Raw genomic sequence first — 19223 nt, forward strand, 5'->3', positions numbered from 1 at the left:
ACCTCGGAAAACTTTTACTGTATTATGTTTGCAACTCACTGCTGTTTACATGACAAGATACACGTGATAAGCTCACTATAAAATAAAACAATAAAATATATTAGACTACTTCCATATAAAAAGTGAAAGGTGTAACTTTTAAAATGCTGTTATGTGTATATAATATTCAGTATCAATTACTTAAACTGCAATCGAGCTTATTATACAAATGTGTGTCAAAAGTCATTTTAAACATGTTATATATTAGACTATGTTCTATTACAGCCTGAAATTGTCTCATAATCTTTAACAACTCTAGTGGGCAGCTGATTTAACTATATGTCTTCGTCAAACTACTAATAGGTTCTAAATGGAACCGTTAAGAAACCGAACTCGTCAGGAAGAAGATTCCAATTTAGAACACATTCCTTACGATTGCATTCGTCAGCTAGCGTTAGTCAACATTCTAGGCATCGATAAAAACGTTCGAACGCGAACATGAACGCGCCATTTGGACAGACGTGAGTTTTAAGTCTTGTAAAATTATGCTTTATAACTACATGTAGCACAGTTTATAATCACTGTTACAGCTTTAAATGTTGACAACTATCTAAAAACTCGCTTGTCCGACCACAATAATAAACAAACATTGCCGTTACCTTGATGTCTTGAGGTCTGCAGGACAGTGATTCTATCTTGTGGGTAAAACAAGACCTCCACGAGCAAAACCCGATTCAGATGCACTCAAAATTTGCTTCAGCGCTTAAAAAATTAAGTAAATGAGCGGCGAAGGAGCCAGAAGCTGCTTCGTCTGTGAGAAAGCGTTTAGCTGTGTTTGTCCGGTGGAGAACTGACAGTGAAGTGAACACGCCTAACTGTGAATGACACTCCCATACAGTCACAGCACCGCCCGCGCTCAACCAAGCACTTTGATGTCAGACAGACATATATCAAATCCAAGTATCAGTTTTGCAGTGGTGCTGGAATGGATGGATAGATAAAATGATGAACAAATGGATGGATATACAGAAAGATAGAAAGTATTTGTGAAAGATTAATCAACTGAAACTTTTTATATTTGGTCACACACTAACAGTCAACAGGGTGGTGTGACATTTACACTAATAATAGTGTCATTATTAAAATGTTATCGCTTTTGGTTGTGAGATTTGTCATATCTGCACTTTTAAACTGTCTAGTTGCTCTAACTGTTGGCTTTTGTGATTGCTTATGAGATTTTAATATGAATTAAATCCAAATACCAGCTTCGCAATTCTGCCCAAATGGACGGATAGATAGAATGATGAACAGATGATGGACAAATGGACAGACATGGTCACCTGTGCAAATTGTTGCCTCAGTTTCCTGTTCTTAGCTGACAGGAGTGGCACCCGGTGTGGTGTTTTACTGCTGTAACGCATCTGCCTCAATGTTGGACATGTTGTGCGTTCAGAGATGCTCTTCTGCATACCTCAGTTGTAACGTGTGCTAATCTGAGTTACTGTTGTCTTTCTATCAGCTCGAACCAGTCTGGCGATTCTCCTCTGACCTCTGGCATCAACAAGGCATTTGCCCCACAGAACTGCAGCTCACTTGATACTTTCTCTTTTTCGGACCATTCTCTGTAAACCCTAGAGATGGTTGTGCTTGAAAATCCCAGTAGATCAGCAGTTTCTGAAATACTCAGACCAGCCAGTCTGGTACCAACAACCATACCACATTCAAAGTCACTTAAATACCCCTTCTTCCCCATTCTGATGCTCGGTTTGAACTGCAGCAGATCGTCTTGACTATGTCTACATGCCTAAATGCATTGAGTTGTGACAATGTGATTGGTGAATGGCTGATTAGAAATTTGTTAATGAGCAGCTGTACCTAATAAAGTGGCCGGTGAGTGTAGATAGATAGATAGATAGATAGATAGATAGATAGATAGATAGATAGATAGATAGATAGATAGATAGATAGATAGATAGATAGATAGATAGATAGATAGATAGACAGATAGAGGGTTGGCATTATTTGTGAAAGATTAATCAACTGGAACCTGTTATATTTGGTCACACAGTCAACAGTCGTGTGACATTTACACTATTAAAAGTGTAATTTCATAAAAATGCTAAGCTTTCAGTTGTGGGATTTGTCATCAGTGATGTATTCACATCTGTACTGTACTTTTAAACTGTTTAGTCGCTTTAATAGTTACACAACATAATTAAATGGATAATGTACAATTAAATGGATGGTTCACCTAAAAAAACATTTTACTCACTACAGTTGCTCTCCCTCAAGTGGTTGCAAATATTCAGTTTCTTTCTTCCGTTGACCACAAAAGAAGATCTTGGAAACCCTTAAGTATTGACATCCACAGTAGTTACAAAGAAGAAACAGGTTTGTCACAGGATTTTATTTGTTTTGATCTTTTTTGGGTGAACTTTAAGCTTCAATATATTTGATTGCCAAATGCTTGATTAACCGATACAGGAATTTCTGGTACCAGATTGTAAAAGCTCCAATCAAATCCTTGTTTTCTGAAAGGGATTAAAGACCATTTCATTTATTAGGGAGACATGAAACAAAAAAAACAAAAAAACTGTTAAACTGGTCAGGCATTTGCAATTGCTTTACTAGATTTTAATATGAATGAAATCCAAATATCAGTTTTGCAATGGTGCTGAAATGGATGGATAGATAGAATGATGCATGAAAAGATGAATGAATGGACTAATGGACAGACAGATAGATAGAGACAAACAGACAATTCGAAAGAAAATGATAGACAGAAATGGACTAAGGTAGACTTGCTGCTTGTTCAAACTACTTATTTAAGTTGAATTAACACAATTTTCGAGGCTTTTTTGGGGGCAACTCAAATGTTTAATGTTCAATCCACTAACATTTGTAAAAACAATTAGGTTAACTTGATTAATTTGTGTTGGGAAAACAAAGGAATTGTGGAACAGTGTACACTCACATAAATGGCGTTTGTTTGTCGTTTGTTCAAAATGAGCTGAAACAACACAATTCTTAAAGTTTGTTGTGACAACTTAATTGTTTTATGCTCAATCTAATTAAATTAGTAAAAAAATACTAACTTAATTTTCCTTATGTTGTCCAAACTCAAATCGATTATGTGGAACCCTGCATTTTTTAGTGTACATGCATATAGTATATGTATGTAAACATAAATAGATGGACGTCATCAAAAGAGAGATCAGCAAGTGTTGTCAGCATGGAGCGGGATCTGGAAAACAATGCGACATTCCGTTCCTCACCGCCACTATAATGGGCTGGATTAAAATGACTTGCTGCATTAGTGGCCATGGCCTGCTCAAAGAAAATACCAACAACAGGAGGATTATTCCAGTGGGCACAACTGATGTGCGTGTGTGTTTGCGCGTGCACCGTTCAAGCTCAAAACACTGAACACACTGAGATCAGCAGATAAAAAGTGTCCACACGTTCACTAAATAATAAGTGCATCAGTTCAGTTAGCTGAAAACAGCACTGGCGGTTTAAACTGTGGCTGATTTGAGAAGCAAAACTGCGCATTAGTGACATTGTGTGGTAGAAGAGAGGAAAAACAGCAACAAGAGGATAAGAGCTTTCTGTGCAGTCTTATTTATAAAAATTGCCGATTTATTAGATTAGATTAGATTAGATTCAACTTTATCGTCATTACACATGTACAAGTACAATGCAACGAAATGCAGTTTAGGTCTAACCAGCAGTGGAATAGCAGCAAGTGCAGGATACAGGAATAAGTTACAAAGTGCAGTTATAGAAAACTATACTGATATTTACAGATGGATGTACTATGAACATTATATACAGGTTGGATAAGCTATGAACCGATTTACAATATATGAATATTTGTGCAGGTTGCTATCAATAATCAGTAGTGTGCAGATAGATAAACATGATTACAAGTGTATATGTTACAATATATGAATATATGTACAGGGATAAATAAACATGATTACAAGTGTATATGTAACAATATATGAATATATGTACAGGTTGCTATTAATAATCAGTAGTATGCAGATAAATAAGCATGATTACAAGTGTATATGTATAGTGGGTGTGTACATAATTACAAATGCCCATATGCAGTGGGTATGCACAGTTCAATAAGTAAACAGTTCAATGTGGTGCAGTGAATGTGCAAATTTTAAATGTGCAAATGTTAAACAGTGCAGTTATTGCGAGGAGTTTAAGTTAGAGGAGAGTGGGGGGTATATTGGGGGGGGGGTGGGGCAAAAGAGTCAGTGGGGGGCAAAAGAGTGGCCACAATTTAATTTATGTTTATTTCTATAGCGCTTTTATAATATTGTTTCAAAGCAGCTTAACATAGAAGTTCTAGTGAATTGAAACTGTGCCAGTCCAGTTCAGTTGAGTTCAGTGTGGCTTAATTTTCACTGCTGAAAGTTCAAACACTGAAGAGCAAATCTATCGAAGTGTAGCTCCACAAGTCCCAAACCAAGCAAGCCTGTAGCTTTACCAATTGACGAAAGTGAAGAAGAAAAATAAAAAAAAACCTAAGAGAAACCAGGCTCAGTTGGGCATGACCATTTCTCTTCTGGCTGAACTTTTAGTGCAGAGCTGCAGTCTAAGCGCTGGAGGCTGAAGAATGCTGGACGTCTATTGTGGAGAAGCTGCAGGTGTGAGTAGATCACTGGTGGGTGTTCAGGCTGGCCCACAGGATTAATGCGGAGACTCGTCTGTCACTGGGGTCTTTCAGGAATCAGTCTCACGCTCTCCACTCCTCCATGACCTGTCACCTAAACTCTGAAACAGCCTTCCTAGCACAATTCGGATGGCAGACACACTCGGTGGCATACTCGATGGCATACTCGTCGTTTAAAACTAGATCAAAGACACCACTCTTTCATTAGCATATACACAAAACACAAAAGCTTTAGAAATCCAAATCCTCTAAAGGATTGTAAGTCAGGATTTTTTTAGGGTAACCGGAGCTGGGAACGCTTCCCTAAAGACATCATTTAAACCGCATCTGCAATTTTGTTAGTCTGTTTTTATTATTCCCGAGGTCTCCATAATCCTGGACCAGGCCGTATCCTGAGCAGCTGCTCTGGTGGTCATGGAGGAGTGGAGAGCATGAAAGTGATCCCTGTAAGACCCTAGCGACAGCCGAGACTTCGCATTAAGCCTGAAGGGCCAGTCTGGACACCAGCTGATGACCTCTCTTATTGCAGCTTCTCCACGATAGACGTCTAGCGTTCTCCAGCCTACGGTGCATAGACTGCAGCTCTGCACAAGATGTTTGACCATAGGCGAAATGGTTGTGCCCCACTGAGCCTGGTTTCTCTTAAGGTTTTTTAATCCTTTACTTTCGTCAATTGGTGAAGTTTGTTTCTCGCTACTGTCGGCACTGGCTTGCTTGGTTTGGGACTTGTGGTGCTTCGCATCAATTGATTTGCTCTTCAGTGGTTGGACTTTCAACAGTGAAAATTAAACCACACTGAACTGAATTAAACTGAACTTAAACTTTAAAAACTGGAGAGCACTGTAGAAACAGAGATAAATTGAATTGAATGTCCGCCACAGCATCTGCTCAGGATACGGCCTGGTCCAAGATTATGGATACCTCTAGAAGTCCTCTATGGTTGGTCTCATCTCAAAACAAGAGGACTATCAGGTTAACAATGATAATGATGACAAAGTCATATTGCAAAATCAATGATATTTATTCATATTCTGTCAGTAACCCACAGCACGAAAGCAAGAATAAAAGACAACGAAAACAAACAAACAAATAGAAGAATGCCACATCCACGGACAACGCTGCAGCGGGAAACATGAGCTCTTTGAACATTTCATCCCTGACATCAGATGATAAATCCTGAGAGTCAAGAAAGTCCTGCGTGTCCAATAAGAGATGATGCAGCGAGCATGAACAACAAAAAAAGCGAACCATTATTTCATGAATGGCATTTCCTAGCAGAAAGTGATCCCATCTGTCAAGAACCGAGAAGTGAAAAACTACCATGCCTCGTCTTTGTGAGATGATGTGCGGAGAAGCCATGTGACACATTACAGAGCAATCATGCAGTCGAGTGTCGAATGAAGTGTGATAAGGCAAAGTTCACAGACATCTCTCCTTAGTTCACATAGACCTGGCTGAATATTGCAGAGTAAAACATTCTGGGTCCTTAGTTTTTCAGCTCTTATTAAGCAACATTTGCAGAAAAAGCTACTGTAAACAACGCACTGAGCATTCAGGTCTATGTAACACAGAAGCAAAACACACACACACGCACGCACAAAAGCTCTGAAGATACATTTCAAATTTTCGGTGTTCGCGAACATCATCAACAACGTAACGAAAAAGCAAGCACGATGTGCATACAACACAATAAAACACTTTGGTTGCAGAGACAACTGTCGTACAACACAAATCAAACCGATTCTGAAATCAACTATGTACAACGAAAGAACGTGAAATAGGCAAAATAAAAACTCTTAAACCGCTTATTCAGGAATCAATTGCACAATATACACAAACATACAACAGTCCCATCTCTCTGTAATTAGTCGTTTTGAAAACTTGTCACGTGATGAATGTTAACCACAGCAAACAGGTCCAGATATGGTTGAGACATCATGTTTTTAACATTGAATATTTTATATATTCGATTCATTTATGGTTTTGATAAATCTCGAAAATAACCTTTGAGTTCACCCTAAAACTAAATATAATGGTTCAATTGATAGCAAGTAGAAAATAATACAAAATAATAATAATAAAAACATTATTTCTGGAGAAATATTACATTGAAATTGGAGAGTTTCTAGTTGCACACAGTCGATTAGAAACTTTTCAGACCATTTAAAAAAAAAGTCACTATTATTTCTGATCGATAATAGTGTGATAGCTTGTAATGTTAGTAGAAAAGTAAAAAAATATTTTCAAAAAATTGATTTTGGAGGGGAACAAAAGCAAAGGAAAATAATTTTGTAGTTGCACATAGTGGAATAAAAGGGATCTTAAAAAATATTAGAATTCTAATCAATATTAGTGTGATAGTCAGTGATGCCAGAATAAAAAAGTAAAATGTTTTGGAGGAAAGAAATGGAATAAATGGTTCCGACCAGTAATAAAAATAAAAGCCAGTGATCCCAGCAGACTACAATAAAATAAAACAAATAAATAAAAACATTTATTTATAGAAATAAACTTGATTTGAAACAAAGAAAACGATAGTTAACTGATTTCCATCAAAGATATTCTCCACACGCAAAAAATGCTTTTCTTACTTTTTTTGTCTTTTTTTAGTCCAAATATCTAAAAATTCTTAAATCAAAAAGCATTTCTAGGCAAGCAAAACAATGTCTTGTTTTCAGAAATAATGTGTCAAAATTAGGTGAGTTTTTCCTTAAAACAAGCAAAATAAACTGCCAACGGAGTAAGCAAAATTCATATGTCAAAAGGAAAAACAAGATTATTTTTCTTACACCATTGGCAGATTATTTTGCTTGTTTTAAGAAAAAAATTACTTAATATTGACACATTATTTCCTAAAACAAGACAATATATTTTGCTTGATTTAAGAATTTTTAGACATTTGGACTAGAAACAAGACAAAAAGTAAGAGATTATAATTTAAGTAAGAAAATTTTTTTTTGCAGTGTGATTTCTTTCTTTCAAACATCTTCACTAAACGAGATTCAAGACATTATCTTATTTTTCCAATCACCACACAGTGCAAACACCAAGCAGACATTTTATCTAGCATACTTTAATCATAGCTCTCTTTAAAAAAAGAAACGAAAAAAAAAAAAAAAAAGAGATCCATGGTAGCTAAAACACCCTACTCTAAACAGCAAACCGAGATGAAGACAGCAAAAAGGTCCACTACTCTATTAGAACAAGAACAGATAGTATATTTGTCTATATTTCTTTATCATCTGTATTTACAAGAATCTTAACTGCTCTTTTATGCCGTCCAAAGCTGCGAGTAACGTCTACTTACTCTCAAGAGGGAAATAAACATTAAAGGGGAAATTAGAGATCACTTCAAATCCTTCTGATCGCTAAAGTTAAAACGTGTACCATCGTCCCTGATAATGCTTCAAGTTGTTTTTTAGGGTCCACTTTTTGAAAAATGTCCTTTTAAGGCAAAGAGAATGGGAATGCTGGAAGTCCTCAAATAAGCAGAGAGCGTGTCTTTCTTTCTTAAGATTTGAGGTAACGACTGTCGAAGAGGTTTTGATATTTTTAGTGGAATAAATTGATCTTTTTTTTAAGAAGGGGGGATTCGTTCAGTCTCTGTAAACCCCTTGTCATTATTGGCACCCACCTATGTACAGACTATAAGATCTCCTCCACGCCATGAGCGAAGATCATAACCAAACCTGGCTCCAGAATCATATCTTCCCCCATGTGCTGGTTCTCGCAGGCCATCACCACCACCGCTTGTTTCCCCGGGATGCGTTTGGCTACATAGTTTTCATAGTAACGACGGTTCATCTGCCGCGTCTCCAGCGTGGCCAAACCTTGAGGCCAGTTCCGCTCATGGGCGTTTTCGATGAGGTCGTTGACGATGGACAGCGGACATCCACTGTCGATTAGCGAGCGCTTGATGACAGCCTGCAGGACGGCGTCAGGTGTGGAGATCATTCCTCCCCAGCGGGTCACGCGTGCGGGCTGCAGAGAATTCACCCACCTGTGGATAAAACAGTAAAGTCAGATTGACTCATGAACCCCCAGTGCTGGGAAATACCCATAAACAATCTCTTGTTCACAAACAAACACTACGGTCAATTTAGCTTAGCCAATTAACCTAAACCTCATGTCTTTGGTTTGGACCATGGGGTTCCAGTCTATTTATTTGCTTATATAAATATATAGTTGAAGTCAGAATTATTAGCCACATGTTTAGAAGTGTCCTGAAAAACGTCTAAAATAATATTTACTGTCATCATGGCGAAGATAAAATAAACTGGTTATTATAAATGAGTTTTTAAAACTATTATGTTTAGAAATGTGTTTAGAAAATCTTCTCTCCATTACACAGAAATTGGGGGAAAAAATAAACATAATGGCTAATAATTCAAGGGGGCTAATAATTCTGACTTCAACTGTATATTTGTTCTGTTTTATATTAATTTCAGTAATTTTATTGACTAATATTTAAATGCCTCCCCCTGCATCCCATGCCTTTGTATGCTCATCACACCCGGTGTGGGTAGGCGGGTCTGTGACCAGCACTCTCTAGTAGCAGGACCAGATGGCGGTAGCCTATATCATACTATCTCCACATCCCCTGTTGTGCTGTTATGTCTATGTGTTTACTTGCTTGTTTCTGGGACTTTTCCCCCCTGAACTCACACTGCCCTACTTCAAAGACAGTCATGGGCGCAAGGGATTTTTTCCCCTTTTTCCTCCCTTTTCCCCAATGTATCTTATTTCCTATTTCCTATGCTACCTCTTGTTTGTCCTGTCTTCTTCTGAAATGTGTGATGTTTGTGTATGCTCGGAGAGGTCCAATTTCACTGCATGTAAAAGTGTATGTGACAAATAAAGGCTTTCTTCACCATCATCATCATCATCATGTTTGTATGATTTATTTACAACACCGTTTGTAAAGTAATATTTTCTGCCTGTTAGTACAGTGTTTCTCAACCATGTTCCTGGAGGACCACCAACACTGCATGTTTTGGATGTCTCCTTTGTCCATCACACCCATTACAGGTCTTTCAAGTCTCAGCTATTGAGCTGATGATCTGAATCAGCTCTGTTTAGTTAGGGATAGATGGAATATGTGCAGAGCTGGTGGTCCTCCAAGAATGTGGTTGAGAAACACTGCTTTAGTAGAACAAACAAATTGATTGATTCATTCATTTTCCTTCAGCTTACTCCACGCACCTGAACCAGGTAATCAAGCTCTTACTAGATGTACTAGAAACTTCCTGGCAGGTGTGTTGAAGCAAGTTGGAAATAAACTCTCCAGGACCGAGTTTGGACACCCCTGGCGTAGTCCTTTATTTATTAGGGGTCGCCACAATGGAATGAACCGCCAACTTATCCAGCATATATTTTACACCTCGGATGCCCTTCCGGCTGCTAACCCAGTACTGGGAAACACCCACACACTCTCACATGCACACTCACATACTACGGACAATTTAGCTTAACCAATTCACCCATAGCGCACGTCTTTGGACTGTGCGGGAAAGCGGAGCATTGAGTCTATTCATTTACTTTTTTAAATGTGTAAATATATATTTAGTTACATTTTTATAATAATTTCAGTAATTTTATCAAATGATATTCAAATGTGTGTATGATTTATGTACAATACAGTTAAAGTAACATTTTCTGTCTTTAGGGCAGTGTTTCTTAACCACGTTCCTTGATGACCACCAACACTGCATGTTTTGGATGTCTCCTTTGTCTGGCAAACCCATTACAGGTCTTTCAAGTCTCAGCTATTGAGCTGATGATCTGAATCAGCTCTGTTTAGTTAGGGATAGATGGAATATGTGCAGAGCTGGTGGTCCTCCAGGAACATGGTTGAGACAGTGTTTTAGTCGATATATGAGAGACAAACAAATGGATCTGCATGGATTTGCATGGTAAACAAACAAAATGTTTTAATTTATTAGTTATTATACTAAGAATTATTATGCACAAATCCACAATTTTTTTTTTTACAAAATTCTGCACAGAAATATCAATTCATGTCTGCAGATTCTGTTTGGCCCTGCTTATAAGTCAAATACTTAAACGTCTTGAAGTCTTACAAAGCAAATTGATTGTTCTGTGCAACTAACTGAATGTTGTTTATCACTTTATTACCTGTTATTCAAAGACTAGACAAACAATTCTGACCAAGTACACTAAAGTGCGCTTTATTCGCTGGGGCTTCATCAAAAGATACCAACTACGTCAGTTCATGTGTGATTTCACAGGAGTGAATAGATCAATATGCAGTGTAGTACTTGAACACAATTGACCATACAGTGATCTGACTCTTTTATTGAAAGATCAAAGATGATAGGTAGAAATACTGATTTGTGATTATGTGTATGTGTGGCAGGGGTTAATTTGTGATTTGCAACAAAAAACATATAATTATTAAATGATTAAATATGGAGTAAACAGTTTTGAAAATAATTCTCTTCTATTTGCTCTTAGATTTATATTTGCTCCATCTCTTACTCTCACATTGACAAACTTTATAAAAGGTTCAACAATCTGTCGAAATCTGAGTTTTCTGCGGGCGCATATTCCATGTGGACCTACTGATAACTTATTTATGTGCTCATTATGTACATAGTAAACTGATGTTTTTATCTACAGCAGAATACAACCAACTTATAAATACTAATACCATTCATTAAGGGGCAATATTTGAACAGTAAAATCGATTTCGAAAATGTTTTCCTCTCATATAAGCATTTTTTTATTTTTTTATTACCTCATGTCAAACAAAATATTATATTATATGTCAGAATATTATAAACTATTACAAAAAATATTTAAAACTACATGCAACTTAAATTTTAATTGAACTAATTTCAAGATAAGGCTGCAATATTACAACAAACTAATTATTGTTGACTATTGCCCTTAACATTTTAATAATGATTATTAAAGACAATTAAAAGTTTACAAAACATCTAGAAAAACAGCATACCATGGGCAAGACAGTCTGCAAACAAACAAAACATCCAAACCTAGTCTAGTAAGTCTAGTCTATGTCATGCAAAAACTTCTGTTATGATCACTGAAGCTGCTAAATTAATTGGTTAAACTGTTTCAGAACATTTTTTGTTCATAATGACAAGTCACAAGAAAGGTGACTTATGAAAAAAACAAAAACATGGACAGGTTGAACAAGCTCACGTTTTTCACATTTCACTGTAATTGCAGGAATTGTTTAGTTGCATTATGCTTTTTTTAATAAGCTTAAATGGCCTTTCTTATTTCTAAATACAGAACAGAAGACTTACTCAAGGATCTCATTGTACTCTATGCTCTCCTCCAGGTTCTGTAAATTTGGGTTAGCGCTGCGTATTGCTCGCATGTACGCTTTCAGGAGCTGGATGTCACGTTTCTGAAAAACAGACATGCATTTTTAAAAAAGGGTTCCCACTCTTTCATGAACAGCAGATTCAAGGACTTTTTAAAGCACAATCATTTTCAAATGAAGCACCTTTTTAGCTCCCCCAGCATATGTAGCACCATGAAAGTCCTTTCTGTACTTAACATTTCACTTACACTTTATATTTACATTAAAAATTCAATGAGTAATGACGATGTTTTGAATGTGTCATTTTCAAAAATGTTGACCATTTTAAACAGTCATGTTCAAAGAACTGGTCACACTTTACAATAAGGTTTCATTAGTTAATGTATTTACTAACATGAACTAAGTGTGAACAATACTTGTACAGCATTTATTAATCATAGATCAACATTTACTAGTGCATTATTGAGATCTAAAGTTATGCTTGTTAACATTAGTTAATGCACCATGAGCTAACAAGTACCAACAATGAACAACTATATTTTCTTTAACTAATGTTATTTATCATGAACAAATACTATATTAAATGCATAGGTCATTGTTTGTTCATGTCAGTAAATGCATTAACTAACATTAACAACTTTATTGTAAAATGTTACCAAAGAACTGCTAATATTCAAATGTGGTTTCTGAAATATTGATAAAATGTGCATGACTTATTTCTTGTACAAGATTTAAATTTAAGATTTTTAAATGACGAATTGATCATTTTTAGCTCCGTTTTTAACAGAAGCACAATACTACAATTAAAATAACACTTTTAACATTAAATTCAAGCACTTTCAAGGACTTATGTTTGTTTAATAACCCATTTCCCCTGAGTGTTATAGTACAGTTCGGAACGCTTGTATGGCTGTTTCCCCAGTTAAAATGTACCAAAAAGTGAACCGTCCCGTACCACTTTTTGGGTACGCTTTCAAAAGTGTACCTAGCACAACAAAAGGGTACCAAAAGGCAGAGCTAGATGCGCAGCTAAATGCTATTGGTTTACAGAGAAGCATCACTAGCGCGTACACAAGCCAGGACAATAAAAACAAAGAAAGCCGCATTTTTTAATACACAGCTGAGACATTACATCGCAATAATATTTACATATAATAACGAGCCATGGTTGACCAGAGTTCAAACAAACTTGGTCATCATCTTGATGAACAGCCACAAAGCAAAGAAGAACAAAATCTGCCGTGTCCTGTTTTTGTTTTACGAGGCCGCCTAAAAGCATGTGACGTTTCCCTGTCTCCAGAGACCCCGCGTGCACATACTGCGCGTCTCAATTTGAAATAATTAACTTCTTTAGCTGATAATAATATCGTGTGCTTGATTATCGAAGTGCTTCTTACATCCGATCCTTTCAGAAATAGACAAACGCAAGAGGGAAGCGTGAAAAAACAAAGGAGCAAATGATTCTTTAAGTAACCTAAACCATGAACAAACTACCATGTTTAACTATTATCATCAACTTTTGGACTATTATGAACTCAGAACGACTATGTGCTGGTAAAGATTAAAGATGCAGATGAGAGGTTTGGGCTGACTGTGAGATGTAAGTTGCGCGTTTTTGAACCCAAATATGGACTTAATGTATGCTGTGTGCAGTTTTTCTGTAATTGGTAACATATCGGAGACTGTAAGGGACTGTATGTGTTCATATATGTTGCATTTATTTATTTCATATGTCACTGATCAGCAGTTATAATCAAATCATGTTCATAGAAAGGTTAGTAATGAACATTTATACACAAGTATTCTTGAGTATAAAGCATCTATTTTGTGAGAAGTGCTTCTCATATGATATGTGAACAACCCGTACAGCTTTTCTTTGACATTTCCACAAGTGAGAATGATGTCGACTGAAACTTTCTGTCATACACCATGCCCACCAAATTGGTACCCTTTTGTCAGTGGAAACACAAGCCTAATAAAGGTGACCCGTACTGTACTGTACCACTCTTTCAAAACGAGCCCTACTGTCCAAGCCTTGAATCCATATGTTTGAAATTCAAGTACTTTCAAGACATGTGGGAACTCTGGTGTTTGCTGAACAGAAGTGAGGATCCAAAATAAATGCCATGACATTGACACCTAGGCAGCTTCATGATAAGGTATAAAATACACAGGTCAGACCTGTTCTGCAAGTTGGTGCTTGTGTTCCGCTGCAGTTTTCTCCAGATCTGCAATTTTGGTCTGCTGTTGCTGCACCACACTGCGAAGGTGCTTAATACAGTTATGATTGGGCATCTCATCTTTGGGCATTTCTAGCCTGCAGACCAATAACAGACAAAAAAGTAGGTGTGATTAAAATGTCAAACAAACCCTAAAGACAATTATCTGCCATTGACACATTAAAAAAACTGTGAAACACAGAGCTGAAACCCTCCACACTGGTGCAGCACATTTTTTCCTAGAAACAATTAAAATGCAACACATTCTACTCCTAAAGATTGCTGTGGGTTAGTAAGTGAGAAAACAAAGATAAAGACAGTGGTTCATGACCTACCCGCAGCCTTCCTCACACGTGACAGGCCGTTTGGGGTTGTGCTCGCAGTCTTTGAGGTGCGACTGCAGCTGGTCGAGGCGAAGGGTGGCCGTGCAGCCGAAGCCGGCGTTATCACATGAGATCTGCAGCTTGGAGAGCATGTTGCGCATGATGCGGGGGACGGGGCGAAGGTGTGCGAGAGTCACCACGGTGCGGTCCACAGGGCAGATCTGCTGCTGCGCAAACCACTGCGTGATGCAGGCGTTACAGAAGGCATGCTCACAGTGCGGGGCCTGAGACAACACACAACACACAGATTGATCAGGATGTAACTTGAACTCGGTGTGCATTGACTTTTACAGCCAACTGATGTGCCTTTAGCTGTGTAAATGTATTCATATTACATATACAGTTGCAGTCAGAATTGTTAGCCCCTCTGTATATATTTTCCACCAATTTCTGATTAACAGAAAGTTTTTTTTTCAACACATTTAATAACTCATTTCTAATAACTGATTTCTTTTATCTTTGCCATGATGACAGTAAATAATATTTACTAGATATTTTTTCAAGACACTAGTATTCAGCTTAAAGTGCAAGTGCAATTCAAAGGCTTTACTAGGTTAATTGGATTATTTAGGCAAAACCTTGTACAACAATGGTTTGTTCTGTAGACAATCAAAAAAAAAATAAATAAAAACAAATAAATATATATATATATATATATATATATATATATATATATATATCTATATATATATATATATATATATATATATATCTATATATATATATATATATATATATATATATATATATATATATATATATATATATATATATATATATATACACACACACACGCACGCACGCACGCATACGGCGCAAAAGGGGCTATTTTAAACTTTAAAATGGCTTTAAAAAAACTGCTTTCTTTAAACATAATTTGGGAAATATTTGACAAAGAAAAAAAATTATAGGAGGGCTAATCATTTTGATTTCAATTGTATATACAAGCATTACTATTATTATTCATACTAATAATAGCAACAACAATAATAAAAATATAGCTGCAAGCAGCAATTAACGGGGGTCAAGCTGTTTAGCAGGATAAGGTCATACAGCAGTTAGGACGCCTGTAAGTAGTTTATTCGACAACGAAATATACGATTAGAGTGTTAGAGTTTATAGATTGAGCTAACAAATGTTTGATTAAACACTCCAGAGAAGCAACTTCGATTTTTACATATTGACAAATTTTTAATGAACAATTCGAGTGACCGCTTTTATGTCAAAGTGACCAGTATAAGCAGCCCTATGATATAATGTGTAGATCGAGTCATGGCACCTTAGACAAAGACACGGCATGTCAAATTTTAAGTTAATCAGATAAATGGTTACTCAGATACAGTGATTTTACAATGTATAGCACCACCATGTGGCCAATGTCTACGAATTTCATGCTATGACCTCTGATTAACCTCTTGCATATGTGTAACAAGTTTGATGTAGATATTTCAATCCATTCATGAGTTATGGCTATTTTAGCTCTTCTTGAAATGAAAATGACAAAACTATATCACTATATAAACTAATAATTTTGTGTTTTATTAAAAGAATTTAAAAATCTACAGAGTAAAAGGTGTGACAAGCTTTGACAAAATTTAATCTTAAATGCATTAACTGTGTTCAGTTCATGTCAATTTGGGATTCAGAATGCATTACATAACATTACATTACATTCTTTGCTATAGAGCAGTAAAATAAACATCAAGTGCTCTGTTACTGCCATCTAGTTGCCACAGTTGTGATTTTCTTTACACATGTTTTAAAACAAGGTGTTTAATTATAGAACCAGTTTAGCCTATAAGAATTATTACACAGAGGTTAACTGTGTCCAAATTAGATGTTTAATGCATAGCAGTGTTTAAATCAGGTCAAAATGTGATTCAGAATGATCCTAAATGCAATTTCCCTGACTGTAAACTCAAAAAAATGTAGAACAACAAAGGTATGCAAATATTATGAACAATAAATAAGTGGTCTTGTTGTGACATCTAGTGGTTAGAAATGGTAGGTGACAGTTAAAAGTCTGTGTTATAGTGGCAAAAATGATAGAATACTGAAAATATGTGTTTTTGAGACCTTTAAACATCCAAGATGGGCAAAAAAACAACAACTTGTAAATCATTTCAGTGATAGGTGTGTAAATGAAGCACATTTACTGCATTTTTAAGCCATTTTATGATGTTTTTAGAACCATTTCTATCATTATAGCGCCACCTATTGCCCGATCACCACAAAATTTTGCATGTTTTTTCACATTTATATGGCACATGAGCTCATCAATTTCTGTGATGTTTTGGGTTTTCCTTATTGGTTTACAGGCATGTAGGTTCGTGTAGACATGCCCCTTTTGAAAATAAGCCTGTTACAGCTATCTAAAATGGAAAGTTCAACTTTTTTTGATAATTATTGATCTACTCAGTCCAGAGGTTCATTTAACACTGGTTTCGTTGCGATTTAACTAAAAATCAGGGACTAGTTCGCAAAAGTATGTTTTGTACATATTGATGTTTTTTTAATGATCGGTGTGAGTGACAGCAGTGGGTTTAGTGTCAAACTGTTCAGTATGAGCAGACCTATCATTTGATATGTAGATTAAGTGTTTTTGTGAAATAGTGTTTAAATGAAGCACATTTACTTTATTTTTAAGCCATTTGGCATGTTTTTAAGACTATTTTTGCTATTATAGCACCATCTATGGTTTGATCTTCACAAAATTTTGCAAGTTTCTTCTCATTGATATGGCACATGTGCTCACCAATTTCTGTGATGTTGTGAGTTTTCCTTATTGGTTTACAGGCATGTAGGTTCGTGTGGACACGCCCCTTTTGTAAATTAGCCTGTTACAGCTAGCCAAAGTGAAAAGTTCAACTTTTTTTTGATAATTATTGATCTACACAGTCCAGAGATTCTAACAACACTCGTTTTGTTGCGATTGAACTAAAAACCAGGGACTAGTTCGCAAAAGTAGGTTTTTCCTATATTGATGCATATTTAACGAACGGTGTGACTGACAGCAGTGGTTTTAGTGTCAAACTGTTCGGTATGAGCAGGCCTATCATATGATATGTATTTTGTGTGGTTTTGCAAAAGGTTGTGTGATACACAACCCATTACATCTTAAAATTGCGTAAAATCGCCCCCTAGTGGCCGATTTCTTTCAAAATTCTTACAGTCCTCTAGGTCCATAAGTCGAACATACCCAGCGAGTTTCGTTCCGATCGCTCATCGTTAACCTTGCTAAATGGCTGCACAATTTTAATTGGCTAATGGCGGCCATGTTTTTTGAGATGTGTCATTGTCCTTATAATATGTCATGGCAAACTGGTCAAAGACACTGCATGCCAAATTTCAAGCTGATCGGACTAACGGTTGTAAGGTTAGGGTCATTTTATGGTTTTTAAGCTTTATAGCGCCACCATGTGGCCAAAGTATGCTGTTTTAGCACTGTCACATCAAATTGAGCTTATGCATGTGTGTACCAAGTTTGGTGATGATATCTCATTCCGTTCAAAAGTTATAGCTCCAATTAGCATTTAGCTTCAATTAGCATCGAACATTGTTGTGTACTGTTTCGAGTGAGAATAAAAATGTCAACTTTTTTTTGATAATTATTGATATTCAGTGTCCAGAGAACATTTGAGAGCTGGTTTGGTTTAGATTGAGTGAAAAACCTAGGACTAGTTCGCAAAAGTAGGTTTCGGACAAATGGCGATGTAGCGGGGAAACGGTGCGTCGTAGAGAAAAAAGTTCTGTTATACACTTTTGTTCAGGTTAACCCAAGGATTCAAAAAATGTAAAGTTTTTGAGTCTACGACAAACGGTGAACGTATAGCGGCAAAAAATGTCCAAAAAGTGTTTTTTTGGCACCATAGCGCCACCTATGGTCTGATTTGGCTGATCTTTGGCCAGAACGTAGTGTACCGGGGTACTACCATCTGGCCAAGTTTCAGCTCTCTCGGCCTTACGGTTTGGTCTGGGCAATAGTGACTTCGGCAGAATAATAATAATAATAATAATAATAAAAATCTTAACAAAAACAATAGGGTTTCAGCGCTTCGCGCTTGACCCCCTAATAATAATAGAAAAAAGTAACAACCATGTTTTTTGTACACTAAATTACAAAAAAATTTAGTGAAATACAAAAAAATTATAATATATATAAATTATGTATATGCACACACGCACTTACATGTGTAAATTAATGACAATTGGTAAAAATAAAGTTTTCATTTAATGTCAATACAATGTTTAAATATTTAAGTTAACATACAGAACATTGCTACTGTGTTTTAAAAATATAATTTTAAAAAATGCTTAACAGAGCTAATAATATTGACATTAAATGGGTTTTAAAAAATTTAACTGTTTTTATTGAAGCTGAAATAAAACAAACTTTCTTCAGAAGAAAAAATATTATAGGAAATACTGTGAACAATTTCTTGAAAAATTTAAAGGAGGGGTAATAATTTTGACTTCAACTGTATGTATGTATTATTATAATTATAATTATTATTATTACTAATAATAGCAAAAACAATTATAAAAATAATAGAAGAAAAAAAACTACCATGTTTTTTTACACTTAATTACAGAAGACAACTATTAAATTTCATTCAGAGTAACAATAGTTCATATAAACC

At 36.1% G+C, this 19223-nt stretch overlaps 2 protein-coding genes across 6 annotated transcripts in view; both read right to left on the minus strand.

The window, feature by feature from the left end:
- dgkaa (diacylglycerol kinase, alpha a) overlaps window positions 1-813 on the minus strand; it is a 69330-nt gene extending 68517 nt beyond the window's left edge. For 2 of the 4 annotated variants that reach the window (XR_015522964.1, XM_087306168.1), the window contains exon 1: window positions 639-812. The gene's annotated coding sequence lies outside the window, so the exon portion shown is untranslated. 4 annotated transcript variants of the gene reach the window in all.
- A 4853-nt stretch (window positions 814-5666) lies between these two features.
- Window positions 5667-19223, minus strand: part of rnf41 (ring finger protein 41) — a 28459-nt gene continuing 14902 nt past the window's right edge. The window contains exons 4-8 of one of the 2 annotated variants that reach the window (XR_015522752.1): window positions 14536-14807; window positions 14163-14298; window positions 11962-12065; window positions 7501-8669; window positions 5672-7398 (exon numbers count right to left, since the gene is read on the minus strand). Coding sequence is in view for 1 of the 2 variants with exons in the window: in NM_213516.1 (NP_998681.1) it covers window positions 8315-8669; window positions 11962-12065; window positions 14163-14298; window positions 14536-14807 (867 nt within the window). In the remaining variant the exon portion in view is untranslated. 2 annotated transcript variants of the gene reach the window in all.

This window comes from Danio rerio, chromosome 23 (genome assembly GCF_052040795.2).
Source record: "Danio rerio strain M-AB ecotype USA chromosome 23, GRCz13ab, whole genome shotgun sequence".
Taxonomy (NCBI): Eukaryota; Metazoa; Chordata; class Actinopteri; order Cypriniformes; family Danionidae; genus Danio; species Danio rerio.